Consider the following 16,708-nt stretch of genomic DNA (forward strand, 5'->3'; position numbering starts at 1 on the left):
TCTGGTTGAGTTTGTTATTCAGACAGGTCAGACAGAGAAACTAACAACAGCTGAAAATCTAATTTACACTTTTCTCAATGGTATACCATCATAATTGCTTATATCATTAAATGAATTACTGCAAATTTTCCACATAATGCGAATGTCTTAGATTCAGTTGAATTCTTACACAAAAAATCTGTACTGTTTAGGTAAATTGATAACATATATCACAATTGTGATTTTTTTCTGTTTTTCAAAATAATGCATGCATGTTTTTGTAAAAAGTACATGTGTTTATAAATGAATATGGCTCCTCTAACAAAAGGTTCCATTTGGAGCTACTGTGTTTTGAGACCTCTAAGCTCAGCAAACTATTACTCTATCATGTTTATACTCATCTACATATACACAGATGCATTTGAAAAGATTTGGAATTTGTGCAATTTTCTTTGTCTTTGTTTTATATCTTGAATATATCTTGGATTGTTTCTTCTAATGAATATACAGGATTTAAACATGGGTAAACTTCTATGGTCTCTAATTAGCATTGGATGTGTGATACTTTTAATTTTGGAAATAGCAATATAATTGTTGTTTTTAAGGTTTCTCCAATTATATAGGCTTTCTCTTTATTCATAGTTCAGATAGACTCCATGTCAAAAGTTAGTTCAACTGTCTGGGCACTTAAGGGGTTGAGTGTAATAATTAAATAAAGAAATTCAGAAAAACCGACAGCCACAATGTTTTAGAATATTCCATTTCATGTTATGCTGTAGTCAATTTGATCAAGTTGTATCACCAGTAAAAAATATATTTTAAGTAGCTTACATTTTTTTTAATTAGCGTTTGATGAAAGTCAAATTTAATGGACCATTTGTAAAAAAAAAAAAATTGTGGACAGATTTACTAGCTATAATGGTTCTGCTGCAGTTCAATTTTTCCAAAGCAATATTAATCACACAATCATATAAAAATCAACAAGATAATAATACTTTAGAAATATTGACATGAATATCTGATATCTCATTAAATTTTCATTATGTTAGATCTAAATTACACATGAACAAAGGAAAAAATCCATAATTAAAAAAATGATAACTTTTGAATTAACTGACTTTTTCTAACATGATGAATGTATGATTTGATTGAGTGAAATTGAATGTTTTTCTTTTACCAAGATCCTTTTTTCTAGTCTATCCATTTATAATCACTATTTAAGCCTAGCCTGGTATCCTGGTCCAATCTCTACTTCACATCTATACTAGCTGTCATTATCCAAGGGTACCAAATAGTAAAATACTGAAGATGTTCACTTGTTAAATATAATTTGTTATTATTGGAAAGCACTCGAGTGTGAAATGTAGGTCAAGTACTACTTCTGTCCTATCTGATGTGGTTGTACTCCTCTTGAATTGTTATCTAAGCATCTGTCACAATAATTCTTGGATTAAGTAGAACATAGACAGCCATAATCAACTCTAATTATTTCATTGACAGACATTTAGATAAAAATAAAGTGCTTTGACATGGGTTTACAGGTCAGTGTTCTCTATCTAAATGATGACATAAAAAATATTAAGGTGGTACCTAACACTACAGGGAGATAACTCTGTAAAGTCAGCTAAACGTTTTAATTACGTTGTGTTGTAAAGGGAATATTTAGCTTCTCAATGATCAAAATTGGTGTTTGTCAAACTGCTATATAACCAATGTAAATTTTCTGATAAAATGGTTGGTTCAAAGTTTTTGAAATTTTTATACTTTGTCAAAGCGTCAAAGTATATACTTTGTCAAAATTTTATGAAAATTAAAAGAGCCAAATAAATTTAAGTGAAAGTGTTGGGTACCACCTTATATAATCTTATTCAGAATTTACATGTTTTTAAAATTTGGAAAAAAGATGCTGCATCTTGCCAGCATTGATTGATGAATGAGTGAGTGCAACTGTTTCTTTTTTTTTTTTTTTTTTCTTTTTGAGCAAAAAGGAATAGTTTCAAACAAAACAGTTTTCAAGTCTTTGTAGTATTTTCAAGTCTTTTTGTTGTAGTCTTTAAACAGTAAAAAAATCAAATAACAATTCAAATTGAAAAAAATTATACTGTACTTGTTCTCTCTTATGTTAATTTATAGCTACATCGTATTTTGTGTTAAATACATATATATAGAGAACGCTCCTGTAGCCATTTGTACGAACCCCCAATAAGCAATGTTAAAGTTGATGTTCTGTTTCAATTGTAACTAATCAAAATGAGTTTGCGAGTCTCAGTAACCCCCTTTGGAAATCCCTGGCCTGGAGAAGGTTAAATAATATTATTATGGGGACGAAGTCCCCAATTACGGTAGAAAAATAATAATAAAAAAATATCCCAAAATTTTCATTCTACTAATGAACTCAAAATCATTAACTTTTTGGTTTTCAGACTTTTTTAAATCCCTGCATCTGTGCAGAAATCTACTTCCTTTTCTGGTCTTGTTTTTATGAGACTTTAAATGAAATATATATTTAAATCAGTCTAGTAAAATATAGGATTAGAACTCAATACCAATTCATTTTTAATAATTGTTTGATATGAAAAAAACGTTACCTGATGACCACGTTTCTTTGTTTACATTGAATATATCACATCATAACTTAAATAACGTCACAACTAGAATCCCTAACATCAGAACTAAAATCGGAAACCTTACAGTATTTCCGTTTCTTTTTTTAACATGTTTGAATTAAAAAAAAAAAATTCATACAGACTTCGTCCCCTTTCACAGGTAATGCCTGCCTCGATCATATTAATTTCACTATTTGACACAGAAAAAAAAATTTGTCAAACAGTAAAGTCTTAATTTTGAGCATCCTGACGGAGGGATCTTTAAAGAAAAATTTTGATGAACAAAGTGCAAATGTATAATATTGCCATGTCCAAAGTACAAATACAGTGATTATAATAGCTATTACAGTTTGCAAAGGAAGTAACCATTCCATAAATGATTTGTTTCCTGTTTTGTAACATTTCTAGTAACAGGAAGATATGAAATTACCAGGTCATAGTTTGTTCAGAATAATAATATATTGGTATGGATTTACAATGTATAGAAGTTGTCAATGCTGCATTTTTAAATGCAAATTGGAATATGGATTGGGTAAATAGATAAGGACTTAAAAAGAAAGTTAATTTTTTTTTTAAGAATTTTAACATATAATTGTAATATGAATAATTGTAACCAACATGCTCAATTTGGAGTACATGTATAAAGGAATGTCAGGTTGTGTCGACTGTCAGCTTACAGTAAGCAAAAGTAGAGATTTTCGATTACGGTGAGATTCGATCATTTTGTTTGTTAGCTACTTTTTTTTGTGTATTTCATGGGTACAGGTGAAGCACGAAAAAATAAATATTAAAAAATAACAAAAATTCTATAGGAGTTGGTAAAACTTTGAAAAATTTCCATGATTATGTAAGTTTTCCATTAAAGCTTACCCAGGATGATAAATGAACCGTCATTAAATGACTTAACAAGTAAGCAGGACATTTTAAATTCAGTTTCTTGATAATTTTATTAAATGTTTGAGTCTCACAGTTGTCTTGTGTGAATATCTTTTTGACTTTTTGTATTTGATGAAAGTTTGTAGAAGTATAATTTAGTACATACTGTCTATGATCCAGTAGTGTAAATGTCCCTCTTCAGAGTTATTATTAGGGCCTAAAATAAAAAATTGTTTGTTTCCCCAATCCCGACCGACCCTGCAAAAATGGTGCTACTCATAAAATTTTATTGTTAAACCTAAGACAAATATTATTTTATTCCTTTCTGATTTTCAGGCTTGTCGAATTGAATTGTATTATTCCAGCTTTTTAGAAAAATTAAAATTATTTCCCTACCTACCTTCCCACACCTGCTTTGACAGGGTCGGGATTGGGGAAACGAACAATATATTAATTTAGGCCTAACTTCTGAACGTTAGGTTTAACCTTGTAAAACACCATTAATACAAGACTTAATACAAGACAATCTAATAAAGATCAATACTTCGAGCATACTTCCTGTCGGAAATGAAGAAATAGTTGCATCTCTTTAACCATGATCTATTTCTTTTCCATCTTATTAAGTATATCTGTCTGGTTGACCATTGGTCAAATGAATTAACGAAAATAGATATTTGATCTTTAGAAAAACAAAATTCTTATTTAGAAACAGAAATAGAGTACCAGGCCTTATTATAAGGGTTTTACCCCTATTTTAACACTAAACCAGATATGGCATACTATAACACATGTTTGAAACAAAGGGAGAAATGTTAGTTTTAATATATGTATTATATCTCACTTGGTCAGTGTTGATTTTAACTTTCCCTCAGTGGTATAGATTATAAAAATGTAATATTAAATGTATTTAGTTTGTAAATTGAATGGTTTCTACAGTCAGGTCATCAACTCTCATTGGGAGTAAATATAACCTCTCACTAATTAAGATAATTGACTTGACTGTAATAAGCAAACTTATCTATCATCATAATAAACTCAATGAAGATATTGTATGAATTAAGTAATTGATATAATTTTCCTTTGATTGAATATACTGCAATGTATGTGTCTGTTTCTTTTACAGGTCAGTGAAGAATGTAACCTCTTACGACTCAATCTTACTGAAGCTCAAAGAGAATGTGAACAAGCCAAAAATGAACGAAATCGTCTTCAGAAACAGGTTACAGAGTTAGAAGACACAGTCAAGGTAAATACATTAACCTATGTATGATAGTATGAGTTATATGGTTCACTACTGACCCCCCAACAGATCTATAGAAGGTTAGTAAATTCCTTATTAGTTCATAGTGAACTATATAATGAATTTATCATACTTAAGGACTTTGAAAAAAGGAAACACAAGAACTGCAATAGATGATGTCACCATTAACTGTAGATGGGAAGTCATAAACCCAATATGCATTGCAATTTACTAACCCCCTACGGATCCATAAAACCAATTACAACTTCATTATTTACCTGTGGTGCAATAAACTAGTATACTGATTTAAGCAGACACGGACAACTTAATCTGAACACAACCTGAATGTTAAAAACAAAATATGATAACGAAAGACACATATTATATATTTTGCAGTCAAATCAGTACTTTTAATATGATTTGCTTGTAGTCAACACAGTGCTGTTAACTTACATTGCATGCTTGCAGTCATATCAGTACTGTTCAGTCATACTTAAGAGATTCAGTATTTATTTTTGAAGGCTGTACGATGGCCTATAGTTGTTAATTTCTGTGTCATAATATTGGTCTTCAGTGGAGGTTATCTCATTAGCAGTCATACCACAACTTCTTTATATATTAAGAAATGAAAGTTGAATGCCTTTTCAGTGCTAAAATGTAAAGTGTACCAAAATACCACCAATATGGATAGATACTGATGTTTTAATCCAACAATTGCTTATTTTAATTTTCAGTCTTGACATGGCATTATATATAGATCTATTTGACAATTGATAAAATAAAAATTTGAAATAACAAGATTTTTCAATAATTCTAATTGAGTCTTATATAAATTTTACTGCTAGGTATTTTTTATTGTATAATTGCTGATATCTATCCTGCTGCATTACCTAATTGCATTTTCAATGATAGATCAAGATATGACTTCAGGCTAATAAACACACACAGATAAAAGATTTGAATCCCATGCTTTGGCAACTGTAAGGGGATTATCGAGAAAACAATATGCTGATTTATAGGTGTTTATAATCTGATGTAACTTAAGTCAAAATATTGAAATTTGGAGTAGAAAATTTAGTTTTCATATATATGTAGACCGAATGGCCAAAAAAGATTAAGATTTAAAAAAGAATGAAAATTGATTGCTTTTCATATCATTTTTATTTTTTACCGTCTTATTTCTCAAATCATGCAGACATTCAAATATTTTTATTTAATATACCTTAGTCACATTAATTTAACAAAATGTTCTGTGAGTAATAATTGTCGAAGGGACATTTATTTAAAGAATATCAACAAGATATAGTTTTTCACATTTAACTGCTGTGCCCCCAAAAAAATGGTTAATTCCTAAGTCTCACTATTAATACCTAATGATCAGTTATTAACTTAGTTAAGTAATGATTATTTATTGAAATAACCTATAGTATGGGATATAAGCTAAGTATCATGAGTATGGGATACAAATGAATCAATTATTTAAATATGTCAGAACTCTACCAGATGGCTCAGCTACTTTTTGTTAAGTTATCAGGAGACCACAAGTGATTGATAGTATATACAATGTAATGTTAAAAGTGAGGAATTAGTTCAAAATGGAATATGTCATTTTAACTGCAAATAGAAGGTGTTCACAATTGAGAGTTTTGACATCAAAATGAAAGATGATTTTCAGTGCAAAAGAAATTAAGGTTTCTAAATAAAGATTTCTGAAAATTAAATATTTGTAGAATTCATTATGAATAAAACTAGATGGAGGGTATGAGACAGCAGCACAATGAACAATGCAAAATAATCCATTAGACTTTAACTAAGGTGTCAGAGATAATCTTATATATGTTACTTCATGTATTTATGGAAATAATGTTGAAGTAAAGAAAGTTCTGTTCAAAACATTATTTTTTTTTTCAGAATCTCAAGGACACAGCAGAACAGTTCACACAGTTAGAACATGATCATCAAAAAACAGTGCAGAAATTACAGGAAAAACAGACACATTATGACCAGTTACAACAGGTATACATTGTACATTATTATTCGTTCGATACCAGTTTTCGTGGATTTCATTAGACTAGGTAAACCACAAAATTAAATGCTCAACAAAGAACAAATTTCCTCTTGGTATTGAGACAGACTTTGGCAAAATCTTGATATCAAATATCCTCGAAAATGCAACTTTTCCCTTATCCACGAAAATTGTTATCCACGACAATAAATGAAGCCGCAGTATTTCAAAACAATGTGGAGAAATAATGAATTTGGACTCATGCTTAGTTCCAGATATACATATATTGAAAAACAGATTTATTAACTTCCAACATACTGAAAATATACGAATCAAATGCCTTTAATATTGTAGTCACAAAATGATGATTCAGTAATTATTTGTTTTGTAGCAGTTTAGAAAGGTTTCAAGGCTATATTATTTATCAAATTACTGTAATATTGAATTATACATGTTATATACTGTATGCTATATTATGTTTTGTGTTATTTCAGGCACATGATCAAACTAAAAAAGATTATGAAGATGCTCTAAGTAAATTACAGGTACTTAGTTTGTTTTTTTTAAATATGACTTCACTAAATTATAAAATGTGTTTCCTAAAGGGGGGTGTTTGTCTCATAGTATTTTTAGCAAAATATTTGGTGCTCCTTAAGGAGTCTCGCGGGTATAAGTAGCTGTTACTTTATCATATGGTACAAAAATCATTCCAAAAAATCAATTAGTGTTGGCCCCAGCAGACTTTTAAAATGTAGATGTCATTGAAAAAGCTTCAAATTATCTCCCTTTGGTGCAAAAATGCCATTTTTTGGCATAAAAATTGAAATATCTTTTTTAACTCATTGGTGACCTATATTTTTTATTGTTCGTTTCGAATAAGCTGTACATAGACAAAATAATTGTAAAATTTTAGCAATTTCTGTAATTTAGTTCTTTTTTTATTTCGATATTGCCGCTATTTCTCCTATTAGTTCAACAGAAAAAAAGGACATTAACAAAATGTATGCTCCATTCGAAGGCATATTGTGAGCGTAAATGAACAGTGACCCCATTTTTTTATTTCATTTTTCTATTAAGTATAAGATAAAGTTCATTTATAGAAAAATATAGTGAAATCCTATATTAAATAAAAAATTTCATTTAGACCCGCGAGCCCCCTTAAAAGGCAAGAAACAACCAGAAAAGAGTACAATCTCATTAACAGTGTTAGCAATTAAATTACCATTAATATATATAATAAGGTTGCACTTTTCATTTACCATAAATTATAATTGTTGACTTTAAATACTTTATATGCAAATTTATGCCAAGTATAATGCAATGATAAGATATATGACATCATTAGTTTCAAAATATAGAATTGAATAAAATTATTCCTGAAATTCAATTATATAACTGTTGCTTTAATGAAAGGTCAATGTTTAACAGGATTTCCTATGGATTGTTTTTAGGTTTATAAACATCCCAATTTGGTATTATACAAAATCTGCTCATTAAAATACTCTGAAGAAAAAATTATATCAAGATTTTCTGACAAAATTTTATCAAGAAACATATTTCAAGCTGTTATAACAATGCCAATTTCAAGAAAGAAGTATTTTTTTTACCTGAATTATTTTATTTGTATTTTACAAAAATATTGCTGTTACGTCAGTTACTGTTCTATTTATAGGGTCGAGTCAGTAATTTACAAGATCAGTGCCAAAAACAGGAAGAAAGGCATCGAGTTCTAACAGAAGAATTAGAACAATTAAGAGCTGCAACAAAGTCAGTTAAAAATAGTCCTCGAAATAAATCTCATAATACGTCATCATCAACAACTCATAATAAATCAGGTAAAAGTACGCAATACATCTGAAATAACGTAAAAGTAACGCAATATATCTGAAATAACGTAAAAGTAACGCAATATATCTGAAATAGCATTGAAGTAACGCAATACATCTGAAATAACGTAAAATGTACAAAAAATAGCATAAATATTTTACGTGAAAAGGAATAAAATTTTCATACCCAGGAAATGTTTAAATTTTAATTGGATTCAGTCTTTTATTTATTTGATCCTCATGTTTAAAGACCAACATTTATTTTGTGTAGTTCAGCCTACGATCTGTTATATTGTCTTATAAGCTGGTTTTCTGTATACATGCTTATGATATCTTTTATTGATGGTTAGTCTATAAGCTATATTGTCTTCTAAACAACCCTACATACAGGTATTAATTAATCTCTTTCCCTGCAATGTTCGGTGAATAAAAGGAGTTGTGGGGTGTACACAGATGAGACAGCAACCCAAGCAGTTTGTATAAACCAGGAAGAGACTAATTGTTATCAAATAATGGATTTATTTCTTCTTAAAGATTACAATCCACAATAGGTTGTATTAAATTACACATGTGGTGCTTGTTAATATGTTAAACATAAGACTTTAACAAAGCAAACTTAAAAATTGTTGAAAAAAAGTTAAAGGTAGGGCTTAACACTACGTTCTTAAATAGACTTTTATTCATGGTTTGTCTTTTCTTTAATATTGTCTTCTTACACAAACCCTGCATACAGGTATTAATTAATCTTTTTCCGTGCAATGTTCGGTGAATAAAAGGAGTTATGGGGATACACTGATGAGACAGCAACCCAAGAAATTTGTATAACCAGGAAGTGAATTATCAAACAATGATCGTGCTATAATTAATGGATGTTTTTGTTCTTTAACTTTTAAGATTACAATCCACAGAAGGTTGTATTAAATTACATGGTGATTATTGTTAACATGTAAAAAATAGGACTTTTAAAAACAGAGCATGTTTAAAAAAAAAAATTGAAATACAACGCTAAAGGTAGGGCTCAACATTAATTAGGCTAGGTAGGGAAATCAAACCACACAAATTATGTTTTTTGGCCTTAATGAAGAAATGTATGTGGAAATTTGCATTGTATGTAATTCTAATAAAAAAGTTAACGGTAAGGCTGAACATTAGGCATGATAAAGAAACCTGAAACATACAAATTAACATGATTGGTCATATTGATGAAATTTAAGCGTAAATTTGCATTGTATGTAATCCTAATAAAAGCTGTTGCATCCATTAATTGATTTATTTCTTCTTTTTTAGATTCATTTAGTTCATCGGCATACGATTCACAGAAACATACAGAAAACAATGATACAAATATTATAGAATCATCTAAATCGTTAGACACAGGTAATGTCCACTTTATACAGGTTTTTTTCATCTTATTTTTACATTCCTGTTACCTGCTTACCTGTAGTCACCTGACAGCAAAGAGGTCCTTCAAGGGATATTTTTATATTTCCCCTTAGTTGGACCTCTGCTTTGCCTGCATTGATTTACATTTCAACTTTATATATTTCTTTTAATTTATCAAATCTTTTTAATATTTGTTGCCTGTTAATTGAAAATAAACAGATTTAATTTAATTTTATTGCATTAATTATTTGTACTGGTATATATACATATAGTAATGGCTAATGGGATATACTCGGATAATTAATAGCATTTAAAACTATTTTTAGACTTTTCCCAAAATGATACAAGAAAGTTGCCGAAAATGGAAATCTTCTAAAAATTCTAATAATTTTAAATTTTGACAAAAGGGGTGGTATTGTGTTTTCTTTTCTTTGTTTATAAATATGGAACTGAAAGTTGGGGTTTATCTCAAAAAAATTATGGATCCTTTAAAACCAAGAATTGATTTGAAATAGGCATTTGAAAGAAACCCTGGATACAATATTAACTCTCCCAATTTAGATTTACTCTATATAGTAATAACAGTCAGTTTAAATGTCCAGTTTATAATAACAAAAATATTATATATTATATATAAGCAGTTGTACTATATTAGTTTACTGGCTAACATTTCTGTAAACACTGTATATATTAAGTGTGAAATACTCTTCTCTTAAACCACTTTTTAATTTGATTTTAATTTGATTTTAATCTGCTTTCAATTTTTCCAAACCTTTTTTTTAATTTTGTAATATGACCTTTTATTTTAACCTTGAGCTTTGACCTCACCTGTTAATTTTGTTGTAACATGGTGATGGTCCTTTTATGTTCTGTATTTTGACCTTAGGTTTTGCAGACGACGATGAAGTAGAATTGTCCAATGGTCTTTCTCCAGACCAGGGCAAGGTCAACCAATCAGATTTAGCCAACCAATCAGATCTGAATGAAGATCCAGAATTAAACGAAATAGCAAAGAAATTGAAAGAGTTAGAGGCTTCCTCCGATTCGGAAGACGAAGTGATTTCACAGGAAGTGATTTCAGAGGAAGTTATCCCTATTGAAGGTTGTACTCTCTGGATATTTGTTTATTTATAGAACTGTGACCCCCCCCCCCCCTCCACACACACACACCCTTTGTAAGAATTTTTGTGAAAATAGAGAATCACTGATTAAGTACTGTGGATTCATTTATTTTTGTGGGGAATCAATATTTGTGGATTGAATAAAAATTGCATTTATTTAGATAGTTTATATTGTTGTTTGGAAAAGTCAGTATATAGGTATATAGAAACATTGTATTTCATGAAACATTTATTGTTTACCTTTACCCACGAAAATTGGTATCAGACAACTAATAATGAATCCATGGTAATTGACATATTTTAAAATAATAGTTTAATTTGCTCAGATTTATATCATTTTAAGTTCGGATGATATTTAAATTATCTTCAAGTTTTTAAAGCTGTAATGGATTTTTTTGTTGACACAAAAATTGTTACCAAACTATAAATAACTTCACAGTATATAAGATGTAGTTAGGCACTATATAAGATAGAGACAAGCCAATGATGTACATTCTCCTCCTGAACAGGATATACCTGTATCCTTGACATAAAACTGTGATGCACATCTGTTTTGATCTGAATATATACACAAGTGCACATTTATATATCAAAGTTTGCCAATCAAAGTTATATAGAAAAAAATGCATGTGGAAAGAAACTGTAAGTTACATGAGTTAAGAAACAGGAATAGTGTTAAGAAAATTTTATTTTAAAAATTTGGTACCAATCATTATAGAGATCTCATTGTAGTACAGCTTGCTTCTCAATTTCCGAACGTTTTGAAATGGGGAAAATCTTTTTCTATGGTCTGCAAAAAGTCCAAAATTTCATAAGGACCTAAGAGCTTATAATGGTTCTGCAGCTATCAAATTTTATGACCAATATATAATGTCTGATATTATCAGGATTTTTGTCTTTGCATTTCAATTTTTAGCACCTGGTCTTTTATAACTGTGCAATTATTCGTGTTTTCCATTCATTTGATGTAGTTTGAGCTTTTGATTTTGCCATTTGATCAAAGACTTTTCAATTTGAATTTTCCTTGGAGTTGAATATTTTGTTATTTTACCCTTGTTTTTGCATGACTATGAACTGTTTTCTATAGAACCACAACACCTAGTTATTTAACATATATAATTTGAAATAACTTCTTTATTTCCATCATATTTATTCTACCTATTCTTTGTACATATATTGTCCTGAACATGCATGAAATATTTGCCACTGGATGTTTAGGTAACCATCAATCAATCAATCTTTGTGCATTTATTTATCAGGGCATGCATTTTAAAAGGGTATGACAATGTATGGTATGCACAATTGTATAGCATTTTAAAAGGGTATGACAATGTATGGTATGCACAATTATATAGCATTTATTTTAAATAAATGGATAACATTTATAGACAAGATCAGTGGAAGTTATTTCAAAACTAAAGCCAAATATGTGTTCTGAAAACCAATTTTCTTGCAACCGTAAGATCAAGTTGGATTTTACTTATTTTGTAAGTTTAATCTGACTTAATTGATTCAAAAGGTTGGAAACAAAATTTTTAAGATGAAAATGCTTGCTTGCTGTACCTATGCCTTTATTAATTGAGCGGTTTTGGTTTTCATTACCTGATATTTTTAAATCTTTTGAGATTAAATAAAATTGACAATTTCAAAGGATTTATATAAGGAAATGTCTGCTTCAAAAATAGTTATAGTTATAAGCCAATTTTGTGAGCCTAGCTTTAATAAAGGTTTCTGTTAGCGATTCTTTTCAATTGAATAATATCTACTTCAAAAGAGAAACAGTATTATCAATCGTTTTATTTCAATACTCCATCATCTCTGTTTGAAATCATTTAATGAATCACAATGTTTCATTTCTGATTGATAAGGAAGTACATCTTGTTGGATGAAAAAGAAGATTTAAATTAGCTTTCACTATAATTATTATAAAATTTAAAAAAATATTAATTGACTTTAAAGTGTATGTTTCAGAAATTGTTTTTCATTTCTGATATTGTTAGATGGACAAGGAAATGTGTCTTGTTAATGAAAATTATATAATATAATTAAAAAAAAGATGATTGAAAATGACTTCCACTATTATTCATTAGAAAATAAAAAAAAGATTATTTGATTATACAGTTGACGTTTCAGACATTGTTTTAATATATTTGTGTATTTTTTCAGATAAAGGTGAGGACTCAGGGATGGAGAGTAACTTTGATAGAAAGGTAGGATCATAATCAATAAAAAGGGTCATTGGTTCTCTGTGGGCAATCTGGTTTCCTCCACCTATAAAACTGATCGCCTTGAAATAGCACAAAAGTGTTGGAAGTGGCATGTGATATGCCAATTGATGATGAAATTCAACTTGTAAATTCTTAAAACCTACAAAAACAAATAAAAAATTGTTAAGATTTGAAAGACATATCCATAATTCACTTTGCAATGAGATAAACCTCAAGATCAATATATCATGCAAGTATTTATATTTGGAAGGATTTACTTTTAATAGTTTAATTGTGAAATAAGTGTAAGTCTTTTGAGGGACAACAAAAATGTAGGCCAGTCTTGCGTCAAACCATAAAACATTGTACAACTGGAAAAAAGAAAAACCACAAAAATAAACATAGTGAAGTTTCTTCAAAATATTTTAACTGTACCTATTATTGATGCCAAGTTTAAAACAACACAATCTTTATGCTAAAAAAAAACAATTCTCAGTCTTATGTAATTTGTTACCAACCTACATATTTACTTATTGACATCAATATTTTTGTTGTAGTCAAAAGACGATTTTATGGCAGAGGATAGAACAGCCATGTTGGAGAAGAAAGGTCCTATTACAGTTTATATTGCTAAATATACCTACGATCCATATCAACACTCGCCAAATGATAATCCTGACGCAGAACTAGCACTCAGCTCAGGGGATTATGTTTTAGTGTATGGAGACATGGATGAGGTCAGTTAATAAACATGATAAATATTGTAAGAATTTGTGCCATTGAAACTATTTTCTTCATAGTATCAATAGACTATTTGAATATTACAACTCTGGATATAATTTTTTGACAGGTTACCTGTTCTATGACAGGACATTCTGGTTCTCAGTCCAGTAGGAGCAAGTAAAATAAGTAAAAATCAAGTGTACAATCAGTGCATTTTGACAGAAGGAAAAATGTTTTAGTCTTTCAATACAGATTTTTTTGTCCATATCAAATATTGTAAAGGTCTATTAATAGGATGTTTCCGGAGTAAGGCAAAAATACAAATCCAGAAACTTTATTTTCAAGGGTATTCGAAGGGAAATACATATGTGTATGTTCTGATTGATCAAATGTGAAATAATTGTTATGAAGTCAATACTAGCACTGACCTTCAAAATCGCTATATTTATATAAAACGTCTATTTTAATTATTTTAATATATATATTATTAGCTCACCTGGCCTAAAAGGCCATGTGAGCTTTTCTCATCACTTGGCGTCCGTCGTCGTCGTCGTCGTCGTCGTCGTCGTCTGTCGTCGTTAACAATTTTTCAAACATCTTCTCCTCTGAAACTACTGAATGGATTTGAATGAAACTTAACATGATTGTTCCTTAGTATATCCTGCACAAAATGTGCGCTTCGATTTTTGATCCGTCAAAAAACATGGCCGCCGTTACTTAAAATAGAACATAGGGGTCAAATGCAGTTTTTGGCTTATATCTCAAAAACGAAAGCATTTAGAGCGAATCTGACATGGGGTAAAAATGTTCATTAGGTCAAGATCTATCAGCCCTGAAATTTCTAGATGAATCAAACAAACCATTGTTGGGTTGCTGCCACTTAATTGGTAATTTTAAGGAAATTTTGCAGTTTTTGGTCATTATCTTGAATATTATTATAGATAAAGATAAACTGTAAACAGCAAAAAAAATCAGCAAAGTAAGATCTACAAATAAGTTAATATGACCAAAATTGTCAATTGACCCCTTAAGGGGTTATTGTCCTTTAATGACAATTTTTCACAATTTGTTCATCATATTTGCTAACTTTAAAAAATCTTCTCCTCTGAAACTACTGAATGGATTTGGTTAAAACTTAGCATGGTTGTTCCTTAGATTATCCTGCACAAAGTGTGTGCTTTGATTTTTGATCCGTCAAAAAACATGGCCGCCGTTACTTAAAATAGAACATATGGGTCAAATGCAGTTTTTGGCTTATATCTCAAAAACGAAAGCATTAAGAGCAAATCTGACATGGAGTAAAAATGTTCATTAGGTCAATATCTATCAGCCCTGAAATTTTCAGATGAATCAAACATCCAATTGTTGGGTTGCTGCCACTTAATTGGTAATTTTAAGGAAATTTTGCAGTTTTTGGTCATTATCTTGAATATTATTATAGATAAAGATAAACTGTAAACAGCAAATATGATCAGCAAAGTAAGATCTACAAATAAGTCAATTTGACCAAAATTGTCAATTGACCTCTTTAGGAGTTATTGCCCTTTAAAGACTTTTTTCACAATTTGTTCATCATGTTGACTTACTTTTAAAAATCTTCTCTTATGAAACTGCTGTATCAATTTCAGCCAAACTTAGGCTAAATGAGTTTCAGAGTTTCAGAGTATCTAGTATAAATTTTATATTTCATTTCCTTGTATGTCAAGAAACATAGCTCCTATGGCTAAAATAGAACATAGGAGAAAATGATTTTTTTTTGCTTTTGAAGAAAATAGGACGATTCAAAGAACATTTAAATAAATTGAAAAGCCAAAATAATCATTGATGAGAGATTAAACCAAAAAAATTCAGGTGAGCGATTCAGGCTCTTGAGAGCCTCTTGTTTTATTCTGGTATCACCTAAGTTGGACAAAGGTATACAGAAAAACATATTAGTTTACATTACATTGCATATATATTCAAGTAGCTATTTTTTTTTTTGGTTAAGCTCTATAATTACGAGGACTTTAAGTAACCAACAATCAATCAATTTATAATCACAAAAGATCTTTATAATGACTAGAGATCAGATTTGTCAGAAAATTACTTTTTGCAGTAATTGGTGACTTCAATTTACATATTAATTTGCATAAATGAATAATATGAACATGTTTATTTTTTAGGATGGATTTTTTGAAGCAGAGTTGATGGATGGAAGAAGAGGTCTGGTGCCGTCCAACTTTATAGAAAAATTGTCAGGTTAGTTTTAATTTCATTTGGAAATATTTATATTACACCTCTTTTTTAAACCTGAACAATGTCATGTATTTGTTAATACTAATAATGACCTAAATAAAAATGGTAAACCATACTGTTAATAAAATTCAGGGCTTTCAAATTATACCCCTGCTTTAAAAAAGGGAGGGGTATGCTGTTTTACCTCTGTCTGTCCATCTGTCCGTCCTTCCCATGAATATTTTTTGTCACATCTTTATTAGGAACTACATCCATAGGCGGATCGTGGGAAAAATTTGGTTGATTATATAGGGAATCATTGAAGCATGACTGGAGCGGCCCCCCCCCTTTGGAAAAGTTCTGGATCCGCCACTGACATCATAAGGATTATTTTGATTCAGTGTTTTTATATAAATCAGCTATATATACTGTGTGGTGGCTTTTCGGATGCATCACTCAACAACATCCTGGGCAGACTTGGGTATCATCAATGAGCAGTAGCTCATAGTTTCACTTGTTTTTCTAGGT

General features: G+C 29.8%; 1 protein-coding gene across 47 annotated transcripts in view; it reads left to right on the forward strand.

Moving 5' to 3' along the window:
* Positions 1 to 16,708, forward strand: part of LOC139527410 (RIMS-binding protein 2-like) — a 131,155-nt gene that overhangs the window by 86,852 nt on the left and 27,595 nt on the right. For 36 of the 47 annotated variants that reach the window (XM_071322830.1, XM_071322825.1, XM_071322828.1 and 33 more), the window contains 9 exons: positions 4,585 to 4,707; positions 6,613 to 6,717; positions 7,201 to 7,251; positions 8,379 to 8,541; positions 9,820 to 9,909; positions 10,802 to 11,017; positions 13,203 to 13,246; positions 13,801 to 13,980; positions 16,129 to 16,204. In XM_071322830.1, the coding sequence (XP_071178931.1) occupies positions 4,585 to 4,707; positions 6,613 to 6,717; positions 7,201 to 7,251; positions 8,379 to 8,541; positions 9,820 to 9,909; positions 10,802 to 11,017; positions 13,203 to 13,246; positions 13,801 to 13,980; positions 16,129 to 16,204 (1,048 nt within the window). The remainder of the gene's footprint in view (positions 1 to 4,584; positions 4,708 to 6,612; positions 6,718 to 7,200; positions 7,252 to 8,378; positions 8,542 to 9,819; positions 9,910 to 10,801; positions 11,018 to 13,202; positions 13,247 to 13,800; positions 13,981 to 16,128; positions 16,205 to 16,708) is intronic. The other 11 variants (XM_071322841.1, XM_071322848.1, XM_071322851.1 and 8 more) reach the window with 1 other exon arrangement.

This window comes from Mytilus edulis, chromosome 6, assembly GCF_963676685.1.
Source record: "Mytilus edulis chromosome 6, xbMytEdul2.2, whole genome shotgun sequence".
In the NCBI taxonomy this organism is placed as follows: Eukaryota; Metazoa; Mollusca; class Bivalvia; order Mytilida; family Mytilidae; genus Mytilus; species Mytilus edulis.